We start from the raw sequence: 21,023 nt of genomic DNA, 5'->3' as shown, positions 1-21,023 counted from the left end.
TAAACACCATTGATTAACATCATTCCATAAAAGAAAAGACATCTTAGTATCCTGAAGTAAAAGAATCAGCTACCCCAAAGGGATATGTGAAAATTAAATAAGGTCATGCATATTAAATACCTCATATGCGTCCTAGCATTTGATAAACACTTTTAAAAGTGCTAGGTATTGTTTTTAGGTGTATTAGTTTTAGCATTAGTATAGCATAAATATTACTAAAAGTCAAGTCAAATTCCCTAACATGACATATAAGTGACCTCTCACACACAGAAATATCATTTCTGCCATTTTCTGATGTATAGCTACTTACGGACACACTTCTACTACAGTCGGGGTTTTCAGAGATAAAGGCCTGTTAAGACTGGGTGAATAATATTGTTGAGTAATGTAGATGCTGGAGGAAAAAAAAAACCCTATGGCATGCTATTAGTCTATCATTTGTTTCATTGTTGATTTAGACATGGATGCAAACTTTCCATAATAATAAGTGTCAACATTTATAATGGTGAGGAAAGATATCATCTTGTTATATATTCAGGGGTAAGTTGTGTAGGCACAACTTTGCTAAGTGTAAAAATTAGTTTGGAAGTCCTGTAGGAACCCATTCATTGTAATTAATACATTTTCAACACTCTGATTTTTTTTTTTTATGCTTATCTTTGACCAGTTCTGGTTCTGCACAGAAAGTCTTTAAAGGAACTGACCTTTCAGATGGTGCTTCCAAACCCAAAGAATGCTTAGAAAGTGAGCAGGAACTCTTTAATGACGGACTCTCATGTACTTGGATACCATGCATGTTATGTTCCAGTCACTAAGGAGGAGAAATTACGAATATATTTCATCTTCGAATTGCTCTCTTTGGAGGAAAGGTGTATTTTTTTCTTCCTGTGGATATTTACCAGAGTCATCTTCATGTAAAGGATGATATCTTGGAAAGGGAAACATTTGATACTTAGAGGTGAGGTAACAGTGCTGTAGTAAAATGGAATTCAGAAAATGTCAAAATCCCCAAGACCCATACATTATGAACAAAGCCATAATAAATACAAGGCAAAAATAAAAACCCAAACCAAATCAGCTAGTATAAAAACAGAACTTTCTGAATAGCTGAATATTTTGTCCCAGGATTTAAGAACATTGTCAATGTGGATTGAACTAAGTGTTTTCAGTCTGTAGAACTGCCCTTTTCTAAATCCAAGATGCCTTTAGAGGAAGCAGAAAGACAATCTTTTTATTTGGGCTTGTAAGAGATGGATCTCAGTGTTTCTGTTCTTGAGTCCTGACTATTTTGAAGAGACTGATGCCAAAAGAGCCACTTTGCACAAATGTGGAAAACCAGTTCCCATTCATAGCAGAGATACTTTCTATAAAGTGGTGCTTTTTGAGATATAATTAACATCAATGGTTAATACCACCCTTCAGGGAGCTGTTCCTATAAGGCAGTTGCACAGCAAGTCGAACATCAGTGTTTGGGAAGTGATTTTTAGCCATACCTTTAATTCAATTGTAAGTCATGGTCAGAACAAATGCTAAATCTTAAACACTAGGAAACATACATCTGACCTAGTTGGCTACTTGGGTACAGACACTTTGATCGCAGTAGCTTGAAAGAATGCTTACAGAGATGTTTTGTCTTATTTCCCATTTTCAGACTTAAGGGAGTAGACAAAAATGTATCTAATTGAGGTTTCAGAGAGGAATAATTTAGCTATGATTTGAAGTAAGGGTGGAATAGATGAAGAGGCAACAGGATAGGTGATTCAGCCTCTGAAAGAGTAGTTGCAGCCCCCAGCTAACCTCTGGATTGTTTAGGTCTGCTTCTCTTCCAACCCAATAAAATATGTGGTTCCTGCCTTGAGATGCAGATAGAGATATCATTGGGATACTTATTGTATGTATTTATTATGAAATGCATGAATAAATCACCACCCAAATAGAGCAAATGTATTGCTATTAAAAATTAACGTAGACCTTTTGTTGTCTCTTGTCCCCATCATTTTCCCTTTAATGAAATAACAGACTGGAAAACTGCCTAATAGCCTGAGATGCCGCTGAGGATGAGGTGTAACTTACTAATTCCTTAACTTAATCAGACTGGCCTCTTTGTATGGATCCAGTTCTTCTGAGTAAGTTGCTCTAAAGTAAAAGCAGGATGGATTGATCCAGAGAATACTGGAAACATTTGTCTAGTGGGTTTCTTTCTAGACACTCAGATATCCTTTCTGAGAAGCCCGGTATGCCCTGAAGAAAAATTGTTTCTTTTTTGTGTAGCGTCCCCTTTTATTATTTTGTAAAATATTGTGTATATGTGTGTTGTGCTCTGTTAAATATATAATTACTATTTTCCCATTAAAAATAAAACTAAAAAAGAAAAGAAATATGTTAGCTGATGGTGAACATTTTGGGAAAAGACAAAACAGAGCAGGGTAAGGGGATTGAGTTTTGGGTAGGAAGACAAGGAGATGTTTGATCCAAAGATAGTTATAGATATTTGGCAAAGATAAGGCCAGTGTGTCTGGAGTAGAACAAAGGAGGAGGAAAGTCAACTGTTGGGAGCCAGAAAGTAGAGGGTCTTCTGGGCTAGGAAGGGTGCATTAGTTTTTCCCTGAGTTGAAATGGAGTCATTGCAGTCTTGAGCAAATGACTAACATGAGTAGACTTCAGTTTAAGATTCTTACTTTGGCTTCTGTATTCTTGATTTCCCAAGTACTGTTTTCTTGCCCTGTGACTCTAGTTATCTATCTGTTATCATATCATCATTTACTGCAAAACAGTAAATGTCACTCACTGAGGTACTGAGTCAAGAGTGAGGTGATGTGGCACCTACATTTACCTACTGCTCACTCTGAACTCCCTAATGCCATGATTTCACCAGGAGATTTCGTTTCACCTTGAAAAATGCAGGGAGGTATGGTGCCTAGGAAAATAACAATACAGAAAAAGTAAAACATTTCCCCCCTGAGATAATGGTTGATTGCCTTTTCATTATTTCCAGTTAATAAAGCCACAAATATAATTAGTGGTTATGTAATTATGTGATCATACTGTGGGTCAGAGGCCTTCATTACCCCTTAACACATAAATCTGCCTTGCCGACTTTCTGTGATCCTCTTAAAGAATGTACCTACCCACTACCTACATAATGAAGGAAGCCACAGCCCCAGCTGTGGAGGGAATTGTATTGATTTGTAAGAGGAGAGAGGCTATCACTTGCTGTTTTCACTAACCTCGAAATAGACACCACATTTTATGTGCCAATCTGTTTCCTGTTGTACATCTGCATAATAAATCCATTAATCTACTTGCCCATTCTTCCATCCACTCACTCATTCAGCTGTCCATTCACCCATTCATCCATCTATCTGTCTGTCCATCCATTCATCCAAACTTCTATTTATTGAGTGACTATTTTGTGTCTGCTATTATACCAGGAAGCAGTATCTCTTATGGTTAGATGCATGAACTATATTTAACCATAGACTGCCTGAAATTGAACTCTGTTCTTTACTTTAGCTATATGACTTTGAATGTCATGTTATTTGAGCCTCATTTTCTTCTTTTGTAGTATGAAAAAAACAATCAACTGTATCAAAGAGTTGTTATGAGGATCGAAAAGCTAATTGATTATAGGCCCTTTCCTTTTGTCCAGGAGAAATGGTTTCAGTAGTTTGAGTTTGGATTCAGTTATCTCTCCTTTCACTTTTTTAAAAAAATAATTTCACTTCTTCCTAGTTCATCCAGCATCCTGTCAAAGGCCCAGTATGTGCTATGTGTTATGAGAGGTGAGTTAAAAATTATTAGGTATTTTTATATCTAATCTAATCTAATATTTAATTTTATATCTAATGTTTTATAATATTTGATATAAAATATTAAATATTTTTATTGGTGTATATTATGTTATACAAAATAATGGATTTCATTATGGCATTTCATACATGTATATGAGGTACTTTGATCTTATTTGAGATTTTCTTTGTGTGTGTGTGTGTGTGAGAAATGGAGACTATGAGTGTGTCCCTAACACTTAGCACGTGTTCAATGCCAAGTGTGCATTTCATGGAATGAATGCAAGTTCCTGCCCTTGAGGAGTGTATAGTGTATCTGCAAATGGTCAATGCCAGATGGGAGTGTCACTTGGCAGCCAGCCAAGGACAGAGAGCAGAACAGGAACAATTGAGCATAGGCAGAGGGAGATGAGCCTCCAGCTGCTTCTGCTTGCCTGGACATTTAAAGTGATTGCTTTCTGTGACTGGCTCTTTTGTTCTGTGGTTTGCATTTCTGTCTTTGTGTCAATGACTAGTGTGATGTTTTGGGGACTCTGTTCTGATACCTAGCCAGGCAGGTGGAATCCCAGTGGGGAACTATATGCATCTCTCTGTGTATTCCAGAAAGAGTTTAACATTGGGCAGACAGTGCCAGGTTTATTTCTGTTGTTGTTTATTTTAGTCTGGAATATGTTTGATATTATCTCTGCATTGTTTTTCCTCATACCTTTTTAAGAGTAAGGGGAATTAATGTTTGGCTTTCTGGACCCATAGCTTTGTAGGATACAGTGGGACACTTACTCTTAAATTTGCCTTGCCTCATGTTAGTGGAAAATCATGGGAGAGCCTCTAGCAAAATGTCACATGTAATAGAATATTACCACAGTGGTGATTTCAGTGATTAGATATGGGGCCTCTGGAGCTAGCCTGCCTCTGTTAAAATCATAACTATCATTCATTGGTCATATAACCTTGGGCTATGTTTTTAGTTTCTCTGTACCTTAATTTTATTGCTGAAAAGTGGTTAGTATAAGCTACCTCATTGGAATTTTATAGGATTAAATGAGATGATATATTTAAAGTGCTTAAATCCTAGGCTCAAAATCAGTATTCATTAAATGCTAGCTATTATTTCTCTTCCTCTTTTTTCTTCTTATTATAGTACTATTTTGAATAATAGCGTCATGAAGATGTAAGTAGATAATATTTGTAAAGGTGATAATTGCCTAGCATAGTGCCTGGCCCACATAAACAATAATTATTGGTCTTCTTTGTTATGGGCCTGTAAGTCCATTCCTGAAGTCTTTGAGATGTGCTCATCATTTTAGCCAATATAATATAAGATACTCATATTTCGGGTACTAAGAAGAATTTTAACAAACTCAGCATCCCTTATCTTCCTACTGTTTAGTAAAATAGAAAATAGGTACCAGTTAATAACTCTTAAATATCGCTGTGTTGAATGCAAATTATGACCCTATCTTAGTTATCATTTGCTATATAATAATTAGTTATCATTTGCTGTTAATTAGTTATTAGACAGAGCAGCTTCAAGTATTGTATGTGACTTACTACATCATAGTGTCTGCATATCAGGATCTGGGCACAGCTAAACTTTGTCTTTTGGTTTAGCATTTCATACCAGTTGCAAATGAGATTTCAGCCCTGACTGAGGTCTCATCTGAAAGCTTGACTGAAGAAGGATCTGTTTCCATGGCACATGGTTGTCAATACAATGTGGTTCCTGGAGTATTGTTGGATTGAGGGTTTTGGTATCTACCTAGAGGCTGTCCTCAGTCTCTTACCATGTGGGCTTCCTATCCATGGTGGCTTGCTTTTTGAGAGAGAGAGAAAAAGAGAGAGAGAGAGAGGGAGAGAGAGAGAGAAAAGAAGAAGGAGGAGGAGGAGGAAGGAGGAGGAGAAGGAGGAGGAGGAGGAAGAAGAAGAGAGGATGGAAGAAACTCATAACCAAATGTAAATTGCAATGTTATATAACATAATCTCAGAAGTGACATTCTATTACCTTTACCATATTCTAGTAGTAAGAAGTAAGTGCTGAGTTCTACCCACACTCAAAAGGAGGGGATTAAGCAATGATACAAAAGTGTAAATACCAGGAGGTGAGAACCACTGGGGGCCATCTTGGTTAGTCTGCTTTAGTATGTCAACTTGTTGGTTGTCTTCTAGATGTTTTATTTAGCTTATTTTTTCTAAACCTCAGTTCACCTTATCCAGTTTATCAGAGCACTTCTAAGTGGCATAGCTACCCTCTAATTATCCATCAGAATTTTGGAAATTTTAAATTTTCTAAAACTTCTAGTTTTGCTTTATTTTTTTCTCCCCCTACATGGAAACCTATCTTTCCATTAATGACTATTGCAATTTCAGGGATGCTTTGTCTTCCTTCTGATTGATTGTCAGTGGGCAGTAGCTCCTAACAAAGAGAACAGTTCTAAGTTTCTTTCTGTCTTCAGTCTCTCTGTTAAATGGTTAATGATCTGTAAACAAGTACTTGGAGGTGTTAGGGGAGCTCCTACTTAAGTAACACTTTATAAGAAATTGCCTTTTACAGTAAAATAAGGGGGTCTCTGATTTATGTTTTATAAATCTGGATAGTTTGACCTCCAATTTCTGATTGTTTTTCCACACTCAGATGAGCTGAAAGGAAAGCACAGGATTGTACTCATTGAGTACCTGACTGATAAAGGTGTCATCTACCTTTCTTGGGATCCTAAGGGAAGACAAGCTATAATGGTTGCATGTTGAAAGAGGTGTCATGAAAAGCTTCGATATAATTGTTTCCTTTCCCATAGTTATAGCAAATGCTATTTAGACTGAAATAAGAACTCATTCATTTCTTTTATTTATTCAGTAATTATTTTCAATCATGTTCTATGACCCAGTCATTGTACTAGGTGATAAGGTTATAATAAGGTATATTCCCAGTTCTCAAATACTTATTTGCTCAAACATTAGCCTTCAAATCTTTATTCTGCTTTCCATCTATCATTAATGAGAGTAGGTAGCTCTCTATTTTTCTCTTCCTGGGAGGATAGAGAATAAAAGTAATGTAGATAGTCTGCCTCTCTTATTGCCCACCTCTAGTTTATTCTTTCTTTTACTTAATACATTTCACATTTTTACAGAGGCATTTTATGTTATTTATGTATGGCTGTATAACAAATTATCTGCAAACTTAGCAGCTGAAAACTGCATTTATTATTTCACAGTTTCCATGGGTTAGAAATTCAGACATGCTTTAGCTGAGTCTTCTGACTGAGGATCTCTTACAAAGTAAGAGTACTCAGTGAAGCCAGCAGCCATCAATTAAATACACAATGCTTAAAAAGTACAGACTGTGCTAAAATCTTCTAGTTTGCCTATTATTGACTGACATTAGTAAGTATATGTGCCTAGTTGGCATAACCATCTGAAAGATGGCTAGTTCTCAGGCTGTGTAGGAAAACCACTTGCTGGTTAGGACATGGACAGGAAAAGAATTTTGTTTAGTCTTTCATTATGTAGTGTCATTAATGAGGAACTAATGTTATTTGTATGTGTGTCTCTGTGTTGGGAGATGCCTCAGAAAATAGGAACTTTTGACTACCCTCCTGGGTAATCCTGATAAAATTGTCCCTCAAACCATTTGTTGAGAAAGATTTTCTGGGGGTTCCAACAAGGGGCTCTTTTGTTGACAAAGCACCACAATCATTTCTTTAGTTATTTGAGTTCTCTTATACGATGACTAGTAGCTTCATACCTGCTAAGCTCCCAATATAGACTTATTTCTGTGCTATGTATTTTCTATATAATGAACTTGTGTTCTTAAGATATGCTATGTTAATGACCCTCATAATAAATCTGAAATTTAATAATTTTATCTCTATTTTATAAAAGATGTTTGAAGATAGCCCTTCAGGTGAGCCTAATCCACTAGGCTGTTTCTTTTAGGCCCCAAGAGAAGGCCATGACACTTAGACCCTCCCCTCAACAGCTCCCTAGGACAAGGACACAATGAGCCAAATCTCCTAGGTGACTCTCTGCTATAAGGCTATACAGAACTCATTTGGAGCCTTAACAAGCATAAGACCATTCTACCACAAATAGGATCATTGCTGACATATTTTTGTCTGTCTGCCTAGTAGAATATGTTAATATCCTTCAACAAGCTAATTGAAGGAGAATGATGAAACATTGATCTCTGAGGTCTCACGTGTGCAGATAGAAGTCAACCCACATAGAAAGTTTTCTTAAGATGAGGTGAGGAAGAGAATAGAGCTTTGCTTCTGACATAGAGTTTTACATGTCCAGACAAGTGGTATTAACAGTTTCTTGGTTCTGGTTGAGCCAAAAAATGGTTTTTCTTTTCTTTGCAATCTTATATAAAGGGCCAGGCTCCTGGCCTGATGTGATGAGATCACATCAAGGATTTCTAAAGCAAATGCTGCAGATGCTTGGCATCTGAAGAGATTGAGGACAGTTTTCTGGGTGGGCTCTGTAGTGACCTGAAGAGGACATGCCCCTTCTAAAGGGGACTGCCCATAATAATGTGTTGTATATTTCAAAACAATTAAGAGTAATGTTTAATTGTTTCACCATAAACAATGATAAGTAAGCAACTTGATAGAAACATTCTTTACCTTGAGTTAATCATCCATGTTGTATACATCTATCACAACATCCCATAATCATACAATTGTGATCTTTTAAATAACACAATAATATGATAATAAATAAATGGGAATGCCTTTTGTAGGGTCCAGTGAATGAAATGTCTATGGCAAATGTGGCTGTTATTTTCCTAGAAATTTTTTTTCCATTTTTCTTTTATTATTCATATGTGCATACAAGGCTTGGTTCATTTCTCCCCCCTGCCCCCACCCCCTCCCTTACTACCCACTCCACCCCCTCCCGCTCCCCCCCTCAATACCCAGCAGAAACTATTTTGCCCTTATCTCTAATTTTGTTGTAGAGAGAGTATAAGCAATAATAGGAAGGAACAAGGGGTTTTGCTGGTTGAGATAAGGATAGCTATACAGGGCATTGACTCACATTGATTTCCTGTGCGTGGGTGTTACCTTCTAGGTTAATTCTTTTTGATCTCACCTTTTCTCTAGTTCCTGGTCCCCTTTTCCTATTGGCCTCAGTTGCTTTAAGGTATCTGCTTTAGTTTCTCTGCATTAAGGGCAACAAATGCTAGCTAGTTTTTTAGGTGTCTTACCTATCCTCACCCCTCCCTTGTGTGCTCTCGCTTTTATCATGTGCTCATAGTCCAATCCCCTTGTTGTGTTTGCCCTTGATCTAATGTCCACATATGAGGGAGAACATACGATTTTTGGTCTTTTGGGCCAGGTCCTAGAAATTTTTTTAAAGAGAGGTTGAAAATGTATATGTTTATGTACTTTAAAAAAAATTTAAGAACAGCATTTTTGCTATATAATTGATACACAAAGAACTACGTATATCTAATGTGTGCAATTTAATGAGTTTGGGCAAATGCAAGTATCCACAATACTATCACCTCAATCATGGATACACGCCATTTCCCAATAATAATGGCTATATACCACCTCCCCAAATCTCCTGTGTCCTTTTTTTTTGGAGGGGGTTAAGAACATTTAACAGGTTATCTACTCTCCTAACATATTCTGAAGTACACAATACTGTATTGTTAACAATTGGTATGATGTAGATCAGCAGATCTCTAGAATTTATTCATAGAATATAACTGAAACTTTATGCCCATTGAACAACAGCTCTCCATGTCCCCCTTCTCCACCCTAGCATCCACCAGTGTATTGTCAGCCCCTATGAGTTTGACTTTTACAGATACTTCGTATGAATGGGGCAGGTAGTACTTGTTGTTTCTGTGGATAGATTATTTCACTAAGCATAATGTTTTCTAGGTTCATCCATGTCCCAAATAACAGGATTTCATTTTATAAAGCTGCATAATATTGCCATTGGATGTGTATTTCAGACTATTTTATCCACTCATTTGTTGATGAATACTTGGGTTGTTTCTGTAACTTGGTTCTTGTGATTACTACAATGAATGTGGGAGTGCAGGTTTTTCCTCAAGATCCTTATTTCAATTTGTTTGGATATATACCCAGAAGTGGGATTTCTGGTTCTTATAGTAGCTCAGTTTTCAATCTCTTGAGGAACTTCCTTACTGTTTCCCACAGCTGTTGCACTATTTAACATTCCTATTCATAGTGTACTAGAGTTCTAATTTCTCTGCATCCTTATTAGTACCTGTTATAATTTTTGTAACAGCCATCCTGACAGGTGTAAGGTGATATCTTCTTGTAATTTGATTCGTGTTTGCCTGATAATTAATAATGTTGAGCAGCTTGTAAAATATCTGTTGATCATTTGTATGTATTCTCTGCTGAAGTGTCTGTTCAAGTTCTTCATCCATTTAATTATCAGTTTTGTTTTTGTTATTGATTTATAGCAGTTCTGTACATAGTTTGGAAATTAACTTTAATATTGCATTTAATTTGAATGTTTAACATGTTCTATAGGCCAAATAATATGTACAGATTTCATGTCCTTGACTTATTTTAGAGCAACATGTGGAAGAACCTATGTCATTCGAGTAAGGGTGTACTCATTTACTGGGTGTCGATGGTGTTTAGAGCATTTCATAAAGTTATGAAAACAAACCCATGGATAAAAATTATCATGCCTATCTTATAGATGAAAGTGATCCTCAGAGAAGCTAAATGACTTTTCTGAGTTCTCACAGTCTATAAGTTGTTTAGTGCAGGTTGGGTTCTGATTGGTTTGATCGCAAAGAGCTATAGATTTGGCAAAGCCATACTTCCTCTCCTCTGAAGACAAAGAGTCCTGCTTGGGATTGTTACATCACCATTGGCAGTCACTATTTGGATGCCAGGACTATGCCACTTTTCTCCAAAGGTTATCTTCCACAGTATATGATGCAAATGCTGGACCGGCTCTGCTTTGATTAGCCTTACTAGGATTGTCAAGCTTAGATTTATTCCATGTTATAAAATCACCCTTCCATGTCCCCCAAGTCTATATGGATAGTATAAATTATCTAGATTCTCTTTAATGTGTGGAAATTAGGCTTCTTGTAATGAAAATCTGGCTCTTTTTGGCATGTGTGTGTGGTGATAGAGTCTGTATACTGATGTGCCAGTTATCCTTAATATTAAGGTAAATTAGCATTCAATTTATTTGGGGAATTTTGTGACACTTCTTAAGATACCTTGAGTCACTAAGTTGTCACTAAAGTAGACAGTCAGAGCTGTAATCTCTGCCTATCACTTGCTTTTTAGTAGATAGAAACTCTTAGAGGACTAGGCTTGTTTCTATGTTGTTCTCGTCATACAGAGATGAAGGCTTTCATGGCATTATCTATAATTGGGTGTTTAATAAATGCTATTTGATGAGGATAATGGTATGGAAATAAACCTCTTGAGATCTAGTCTACCTGGATTTCTTGCCTCATTAGGGAAGAAGAGGTGAACAGGAATGCATGGATAAATATGAATGTCAATCTTAGTCAGGAAGCAACACACTCTTCTAGCTTGGAATGCTAGAAAGAGAAAAACCAGAAAGGTGTGACTAAGACAGAAATGATATGATTGACACTAACACCAGTATTTACCAATCTTCTCTAACAACGTAGACTCCATTTGGAATCCACTGGTGTTATCTCCTATGCCTTAGATTACTTGACAGATCATACCAAGGTTTACTCAAAGACATGCCATTAGAGTGTAATAACAGGCTTGCCAGTTCCCAACAAGGGCAAAGGCAGAGGTTAAGGATTTCCTTCCTTTTTATTTACATTACTACTCTACCTCTGGCTTTCCTGGTCAGATGGGTTTGTATAAGCTCTTCTTGTCTAGCTCTCTTAAGTGTTTTCAAGTAGTCTATTTTAGGGCTGTTCTATCATTTCCTTTTCTTGTATCTGTTTTGTTTACTAGAAAATACTTAAAGAAAATCCAAGATATGAACTATTGATATTACCTTGCAGAGTAAATATTAAGTCTTTTTGTTGAACTTTCCAAATGCCAAAGTGTTTTTATCTAAAATATTAAAAATGGAGCCAGTTCTAACCAGCTGCAATAAATGCATAAAAGAACTCTAAGAATTCTTAGTCTTTGCTACCATGGTGAATCCTTTAATCCAACTGACTTTAAGCTTTGAGCTTAACAAGCTTGTGAATGTACCTAATGAATGCACCTTTAAAATGGAACATTTTATGTATGTTCTACCAATAATAAAAAGTTGATTTTAAATAGCTAATCAGCTATTGAGGTAAAATTCAGTAGTGTAAATGTATGGGTAGAAAATATTACCCTAAAATACTCAAGTGTAAGAAATATCATATTATGTTTCATTAACTTAACTTGAATTTGACTCTGAGGCCTCATCTAATAGAAGAGTATGTGATAAAACCTATTAATTTGTATTTGAGGGAAGATATTCCTGAGATTCTTTAAAAATTTGAGTGGAGTTGTTGTACCTGGTGGCACATAGCTGTAATTGCTGCACTTGGGAGACTGAAACCGGATGACTGCTAGTTCAAGGCTGGCCCTGGCTACATAGTGAGTCCTAGGCCATCCTGGACTGTATTGCAAGACCCTATCTCAACTAACTAACCAAGTGAGTAACCAATTAACTAACCAATTAACTAACTAACTAACTGGCTAAGTAAAGTGGGACTTATGTAAATTCAGGAAAACAAGGGAGAAGAGTTGTGTCCTTCCTATGGGGCACCTTTCTGATCATTTCTGCTTGCCACGTGATGCAATACTCCAGTGGAATTTTTCACTGTCAAGCTCAGGTTTGGTGGTTATAGAGAGGTTCCTTATACTTGCTCTCTCTACTGACCACAGACATAGCCAGAAGGACCTTTCTGTTCTTTTTCAGGGTGCGGTGTTGGTTTCCAGCCTCCATGGGAACTCACAGCAATCCCTTCCATCTTAGACATTGCTTCAAAGGAGAATTGGGTCTCTATTACTTACAGAGACTCTCCAATTCCTTGTCCCTTATTTAACCTCATAAAAGCTCATTCCACCTGGATGGGCATTTCTGCCTGCTTGAATCCAGCACTAATCCAGCCTAGGTACTCAGAAAAACCTTTGCATGAGGGGAAACAATTGAACATTACTCCTGGTAACTTTGATTTTTCTTCTCAAACAAACACAAGCTATTAGTGGCCTTGAAAATAAAGAATCTGAGACTCAGAACTGAATGGCCCAAAATATTTTTTGCTTGGGGGAAGTAGAAATGTGTCATCAACTTCTGACTCTCCACACAGCCAGAACAAGACATACATATTCGCATTAGTAATGTATTAGCTGCAAGTGTGGCTTTCAAGACAAAGTTTAGATTCAAATCTTGGTGCTGCTACTAACTGGCTGGGTGATCTGGGAAAGTTAGGTTTCCCCATGCCTAAGTTTTCCCGTGTATTAAATAGAAATAATATTTTTTTTATCATGGACTTACTATGAAAAATAAATAAGTTACTATGCATAAAGTACTTAACAAGTGTGCTGGTATATAGAAAGTGTTCAAAATGTGGAAACTCTTAGGAAGTTATAATGATAATAGTTATTATAATTTATTGTCACTAAGACTGGTTGTTCAGAATTTTAATCTTCCAGAACTCTGTGCCCAGCTTCTGATAAGGAGTTTAGGGAAGCAAAACAATCATCTGTACTAAATTTGATATTGGTTCTGAGATATTTCCAAAAAATCTTTTGTAAGGAGTCCCTCTTGGGATATTGAACATATCCATGTATCTCAGAGGCAAGTTATGAATGTTACTGTTTTATGAGATTCTGATCCTTTTGCTTTCAGAATTTTAGCACGACTTTGTGTAAATTAATCAATCCATTTAGAAATGCAGACATGTCTCGAGGAGACTTGTAGTTTGAACCAAGCTTAGTTCCTAAGTAACTCTGGGTAATTTTTTTTTTGGTTTTATCTCTGGTCTTTAAGTGAATGTTGATCTCTCACTTTTCTTCCTGAAGAACTATAAGTCTTGTTGACTACATTTCATAAGAGTGCTTTGAGGTTTTTAGGTAGAAGAAGCTTCAAAAGGCCAAGTGCTTTTGCTACCAGTGTTCCATTAATTTTTCATTTTGATAATAACTCCCAACTTGACTAGACAGCTGTAAGTACCAAATCTTTGACTCTCCCTATGGTTATACGAGGTTGATTGGTTTTAGAGCACATTTTATTTCTTGCATGGCTTAGAGCTTCATAAATTATAGAAATGGTTTCATTTTTGCTTGAACAAAGTAGTAAAGCATGTCCCTGACTTGTCACCTCCTTCAAACCCTAGTATCTTCTCATTCTCAATGTCTCCTTCTCTGGTGTCACTTCACATGATGTTTATTGCCTTGCTGCCAGAAAGCTAAGGGAAACATCTAACCCAGAGCCAACTTATGCTGTTACCAGGATTCAGTGCATGGTTATATTGCTATATTTTAAGTCATATGTTTATAATATCTGTGTCATGCTTTAGTGGTAATTCTTGATTAAAAATTAAATCACAGATATCTACTTCTTTTTCTTAGATTGATGCTAGATAATTAGCATATGAACCATATAAATCTCAGTGGTTAACAGTATATCCAGCTGTGGTTGGAGAGCGAGGCTCTGTTCCACAGAGTCGTTTTGCCATCTCAAAAATTTTTCCAAGGTGGCCCTCAACATTAATATCTAATCACAGAGGAAGAAAAAGAAAATTTGTACATTTTTATCTTGTGAAATGTCACAATAAACAGGTAAGATTTAGCTTCAGACAGAATTTTGATTAACCATGGTGAAGTACCACCAAAAAATGTGAAATTGAAAACTTTCTTTTTAGCTATTTATACTTTATTACTATATTACACTTGCAAAGGATCTAGAAATCAGCTTGCCAATTTTCTTCTTCATAGGACATCTGGTCCCAGAATCTAGGACTTTCAGCTCCTGGGAGAACTGTGTACTTCTTTTTACCCAGAAGACCTGCTTCTGTGAAAGAAATTCTGGCATCAGCCTCTCTGCTGGATTTAAATCTCAGGCCTGCCACTTAGGAGCTGAGAACATTATATTCTCTGCAAAGGGATAACTTTAGCAGCTTCTTACAGTAACTGACACATAGTACATATGAAATAAATTACATGTATCACTATTAATATTCAAAAAATTTTAATGGCCACAATAATTCTTCTTCCTGAATCTAGGCCCTAGGATTATCCCTTCTCAAACTGATTTTGGGCTTGGCTATAGAACTTGTTTTGACCAATGAGATAAGAGTAAGTGTAATACAAATAGCTTTGAAAATGTCTGCAGGCTTACTGTCTGTCTTGGTGACCTTTGGAATGTCCACCATGTGAGTAGCCCAGGATAGTCTGATGGATATTAAGGGACATGAGGACATATCATCCCCATGAACTCATCTGACTTTGAGACAATTCCCAGACATGTCAGTAAAACCAGACATGTAGATATAAGCCCAGTAAGGCCAGCCCAGGTGAGAATCACCCAGGCTACTCATAAAAAGGTGAGAACAACCAATGCTTGTTATTTTGTGCCATTAAATTTGGGGTGTTTAATTATCCAGACAAAACTAACTTACACAGAGGGATTACACTTGAGAGATCTATATGAGCCATGTATGGAAGTAGTATCCATCACCTCACTAACTCCATCTCAGTGGCCTCCTCTGACTGTAAGGGGGATGTGAAAATGTAAAGAACCCAGAAAGGAAAGGAATCAGGCTCCAAGAACAACTGACCTATATCTGTTATACTGATTTACCTTTACTTTGTAAAAGAACCCTTAGGTGGTAATCGGAGTGTAACAACTTTCCAGGCAAGTTCTTTGGGCCAGGCCACTAGACAGTCACTTTTAGTTTATTTGTTTGGCATGAGGAGGTAAAAGGAAATGGGACAGATGTGTTGCCTTCCTGGGAGGCTGACTGGTAAATGAAATCCTGCCAAGGTTCATCTGCAATCCTGAGAGATAAAACAGTAACCTGTAAACAAAAAACACCAGAGAGAAGGGGTTTTAAGCTGTGATCCCTTAACAGAAGAGCCTTTTATTTATTCTTACTATGAAGGAAGTCTAGGGCATCTGTCTTTGAGTGTGTCATCGATATATTTTTGTTCTTTGTCCACAGGATCTGAAGCCATTCCTATCCCCATCCTCAGAGAGGTTTGGGCAAGCTAGTCCCATTCTACTGTACAGTCAGTGTCATCCCAGGCCGTTTGTCAGTAAAGCCCATTCATTTTCAGCCCCTTTCCACATTTTCATATCTGGTCTGGGAGAAATCTCCAAGGCCATGAATCTGTGGAGAAGGCACCCTGATGGTACAGAATGCACCCTACTTTGGAGCCAGGTTCCAAGTCTATCTCTGTTTCATTAATTAGCTCTGTGTGATCCTGTATAAATTCTCTAAGTCATGATTGTGAGGGTTAAAAATGACATTCATCAGGAGTGTGGTACTTACTAAATGTTAATTATTAGCATCATTATTCTCTGATTTCTCTTTCTTCCCTTCCTTCATACTAGCCTACTAGGAAAAACACCTCAAATTAGGGAAGAAAGCAAGAAAAGTCAGGGTAGAAGAGGGAGCAGAAGATAGGGGAAAATCTTATCCTGTTTTTATTTGGTTAATTATAATTTAATTATAGTTTTCAAAGGACTACCATCCAGACAATTGCATTAGCATGACAATTCTATGAGATACAAGGAATGTGTAGTCTATTTGGGCAGATTAAAAAGAAAACACTTGAGTTAAGTAACAACTGAATTACTACTGAGACTGCACTAACTTTTTAAACTCCCTATTTAATGTGCAAAAAAAATTCAAATATTTTGGAATCAAACTTTTTGGATTAAAGTGTTTTATGGTGATCTCCACCATTAACTCCTAGGTTCATGGACCAAGCTCCATCCTAACTAGCTTATGTTTAGGATTATCAATCTAAAAACCACTTTGAGGTCCCCACAAATCATTTGCCCTTATTCCCTGACATGCAGAAGTATCTCCAGCTTTATTGCTACTGAGTTAATTGTTCTATCCACTTTTTCTCTTGTCTCTCCATAACTAGTCTATGTCTATAAAATTGGCATCTATAGTGTTACTTACTGCTGTTTCTTAAAGTATGATCAGCTTTTCTTTAATTTATGAGGAAGGTCTCACTTAGGTCTACAACACACCATCTATCTGCATCATTGAAACTGAACATTTCTCACACTATACCTCAGTTTCTGCTGCTACCATTGATACTCTTATAATTTGCCAGGCTAGAGGAGCCAGAGGGTGATTTTCATAACCAAACTTCCAGGGTTTCTAAGGATTCATGATCTCTCTAAAAAAATGGTTCCCAAGTAGCAATGGCAGAGATAGTACAGAGAAGTAAATAGTGTAATGTTAACCAACAGGTGAATGATAAATTAATATTATAGAAAACAAGAAGGAAAGGTAATTTGAGGTTGAGGAAGTCAGAGAAAACTTCATGGAAGATGAGATTTGACCTGGGTTATTGTGTTGGATAGCCAGCTAGAGAGGGAAAATTCCATGATCAAAAAGGTAGTAGTATAAATATTCAAGGAGTTTATGATGGAATCCCAAAGTTTAGCAGTTAAGTATCTGAAGGTAGATCCTTTGCTCCAGGAAATAATTTTGACAGGAGTTTGAAAAAAATTTTGCCTGTAATGCTTTTTAGTATCAGTTCTATTCATTCAAACAATAATTCGGTTCAATAAATTCAATTTATTGGGGACCCACTATATTCCAGGAACTATTCCAAGTCGCAGAGATACATCAATGAACAGCAAAAATTCTTTCCTGAATGCTTATTATATCCTAAGTAGAGATAAACAAAACTAAGCAAACACATACATGTGGTAATATCAGAAAATTAAAGCAAGGGAACATGATAGAGAGTGAGTATAACGATTAAATAATATTTTAGAGAGGGAAGCCAGAGAAAGCCACCTGGGTAGGTGATATTGAAGATCTGGGTGGTAGGAATTCCTGGCCAAGGGAATACCTAGTATAAGGTGGGAATGAACTTCATAGGATCAAGGAATAGCATATAGGCCTGTAAGGCTGTTGCAATAAGAAAATTGGATGAGAAATCAGATTATGGTATAAACCACTTGGAAAATATGGCCAGATCTGGTCCTATTATTGAACAATTAAATCAGAATCTCTGAAATGAAATCCAAGCCATAGTACTTATTAACATCTCCCCAGGTAGCTAAGGTTGAGAATCACTGAATTAAAAAGAAGAGGCAAAAGAAGGGCTTTGTGAGCAGATAAAGGGCTCAATGGGATGCAATGGGGGGAGGAGTAAAGAGTATTATTAACCTTGCAGGAAAATTCTGCTAGGGCTTGAGGGATGCTCATCTTGAACCTGAGGATCAGTGAAATTTAGACTGGACCATTCCAAGTGTAGGGTCCTTATGTAATTTAGTTAGTTTCCTGAAGTTTCTTAGCTAACTACCATGGATACAAAAGAGTTAAGATTTGTCTTATTTGGTTTTTGTAGATCACAGAGATTCTACACTTAGGATAGGTAATGGGCAGCTGATCTCAAATTGGAAAAACATCCCCAGATACTTCCTCCTGCCTAGGAAGGGACCTCGTAAAAATCAGTTTAAATAATGATGGCTTATAACAACATTTTTAAAGTAAAAACTAGATGTTCCTTTAAGTGGTCTGTAAAAATGACCTATTTTGTTAATAGGAAGGAGGGTGTTGAGCATAGCTCCTGTGGAGGAAGAAGACTAGCTTTGGACAGACATGGATATGAAATGAAGAGCTGACACCACGGCTGAATGGAGGAGTTCCATATAAGATAGCATGCAATAGAGGAGGCTCTTGAGCAAAAAGATGTGTGTGATCAGGAGGAATGGGTTAGGAAGAGATACATGATAAAATGGAAAACCAATGTCTTTAAAGTCCTAGATAAGAACATCAAGAAAGACAACACAGTCAAGAACTAATATTCTAGAATTCAAACTGAATGAGTTTTTAAAGTTGTTTAATCTTCATTTATAAAATGGAAATCATAGTGTCTCATCATTAGCTATGAGAATTAGTGCAAAATGCCTGCAAAAGACTAGGTATATAGGATATGATCTATTATATGGTAGTTCTTACTATAGTGGTCACTACTCTTGTCAAAATTGTCATTAAAATTAACACAAAATTTGTATCATGTTGACCAATCAGCCTTTGGGTTCCAGATAAAAAGTGAGAAGGCCAACTTGGAGGGGAAGTAAAATATAAAAAATTCAAAGCTATATTGTTCCCAGGTATGTAAAAAGAATGATTTGGCTAAATTAATAACATTTATTGAATGACCACCATGTGCCATCCACTTGCTTTCCTCTGATAAGTTTCTTTCTTTTAATTCCATGGAACAGAGAAGGAATAGGTTGGGTACAACTACAGAGGAGAAGTTGGCTGTGAAGGATATGGACAGCACAAGGTGATTTTAGAAAAGTTCTACATCATCCATGGATTCTATCACTAATCTAAGAGTATATATACAGGTCAGATTGTCAATCTCAGAGTCCAGGAAATCAGAGATGGGTTTAAGACAACAATGGCATTGAGACGTAGTGATATAGAGTATAGAGGGCTGTCAGCCTTTTGCTTTGGAATGGTGAGAAACACCAAGAGCAACATCCACAGCTACAGAGTAGGATTCTGGATTCCTGGAGAGAAAGTTGGTTTGAACTAATATGGAAGATTTAAGAAGAATTTGTATAACAAGTTAATAATGAAAACCAAATACACAGTTGAGCTCTCTGATGGGTAAAGTGGAATATTGGAGAAAACTTAGTTGAAACTTACAATTATAGTCAATCAGTTATGAAGAGAGGAGTTAGTAGAGGAGAAAAATATGATCATTAACATTTTATATAATAAAGGAATGCTCCATGCTAGAGTGGGATCCATAGAGCAAGTCATTTGAATTATCCAGGCCTCAGCTTCATTAGTCTGAAAGATAAGGGCATTAGATGAGAAGATGGCTAATTGTTTTTATTTAAAATACTGTTATGACATGGCATATAGAGAAGTTGATGGCTTGGACTCAGAGGTATAGAAGCTGGAGGCAACAATTGAGAAAATATTTTAACTTCCTAGGTTTTCAGACCATGTCTAACTTTTTTTTTATTGTGATAAGACCACATAATATGATATTTATTCTCTTAACAAGTTTTAAAGTGTATTTTATTTGAATACAGTTTCAGTTTTCTTTCTCATGGGGTGAGAATAGACATTTTAGAAATAAATTAATGTGCAATACTGGAGGTGGTCAATGGCTTCAGGAACAGAAAGTTAAAATGATGGCTGGGCTATTTAACATTTACTAAAGTGATGCTGGGTAAGGAGTGGTAATGATCAAGCTCATATTAAGATATAATATTTAATAGATTGTGTCCTAACTCTGCTTTGCCCCATGCATGGGTGTATAGAACTGGGTAATAGAGGGCTGTCTATTAAGCTACTTTCACTGTTGTAAGACCTCAGGCACAGAGATGGATTTTCAAATACAGCTGTTTTCCCTGTCATTATATTTATCGTGAAACGGACTCCCCATGTGCACTATCAGAAAGCCCTATTTTATCTCTAATTCATATTTTGCTCATCTCTTTCTCTTCATTGTGTTAGTCAAGTTTGGAAACTGGACTGTCAGCTGCCAAATAGACTGTTATTTCTCTGTAGAGATAGGTGAAAACCATTTAGTAATTCATTATCAAAGCCTACAATGATAGAATGTGTTTTGGCCTTCAATTTAGTCATTCAAAAAAAAAGAGAAAGAATAAAAAGCAAGTAATAAAAAAAGTCTCTGGGACAAGTAGATGGGCTATTCAGTTGTCAAAAATTGTATTTTCACCTCTGAAAATGCAGGTTCACATTCTGTTCTTAAGCCACCAGAGTGAAGAATGAGACAAGATGTTCATTGTCAGTTTATACCATCAGGAAACATGTCAAAAATCTGCAAAGTTATCAAAAATAACTTGAGCAGTTATTTTTGAGATTGGGTCTCACTTTTTCTCCAGGCAACCCTGCACTATGGTTCTATTTTACCCTTCCCACCATAACTGATATGACAGGCACATGCCACCATGCCCAGATTTTTTCCCATTTAGATGGGGTCTCAAAAACTTTTTCTTTGCCTGGGTTGAGCTGGAACCATAATCCTCCTGGTCTCAGCCTCCAGTGTAGCCTGGATTATAGTGGTAAGTTCC

General features: G+C 36.7%; 1 protein-coding gene across 31 annotated transcripts in view; it reads left to right on the top strand.

The window, feature by feature from the left end:
* Positions 1 to 21,023, top strand: part of Nrxn3 (neurexin 3) — a 1,521,272-nt gene that overhangs the window by 309,572 nt on the left and 1,190,677 nt on the right. Inside the window, exon 2 of one of the 31 annotated variants that reach the window (XM_074067438.1) lies at positions 3,733 to 3,782. The exons of the other annotated variants lie outside the window; for them this stretch is intronic. Within the exon in view, the coding sequence (XP_073923539.1) occupies positions 3,776 to 3,782 (7 nt within the window). The 5' untranslated portion in view covers positions 3,733 to 3,775. The remainder of the gene's footprint in view (positions 1 to 3,732; positions 3,783 to 21,023) is intronic. 31 annotated transcript variants of the gene reach the window in all.

This window comes from Castor canadensis, chromosome 3 (assembly GCF_047511655.1).
Source record: "Castor canadensis chromosome 3, mCasCan1.hap1v2, whole genome shotgun sequence".
NCBI classification, from domain to species: domain Eukaryota; kingdom Metazoa; phylum Chordata; class Mammalia; order Rodentia; family Castoridae; genus Castor; species Castor canadensis.
The sequence above is the reverse complement of the archived record's forward strand: the minus strand, read 5'-3'. Positions and strand labels throughout refer to the sequence as shown.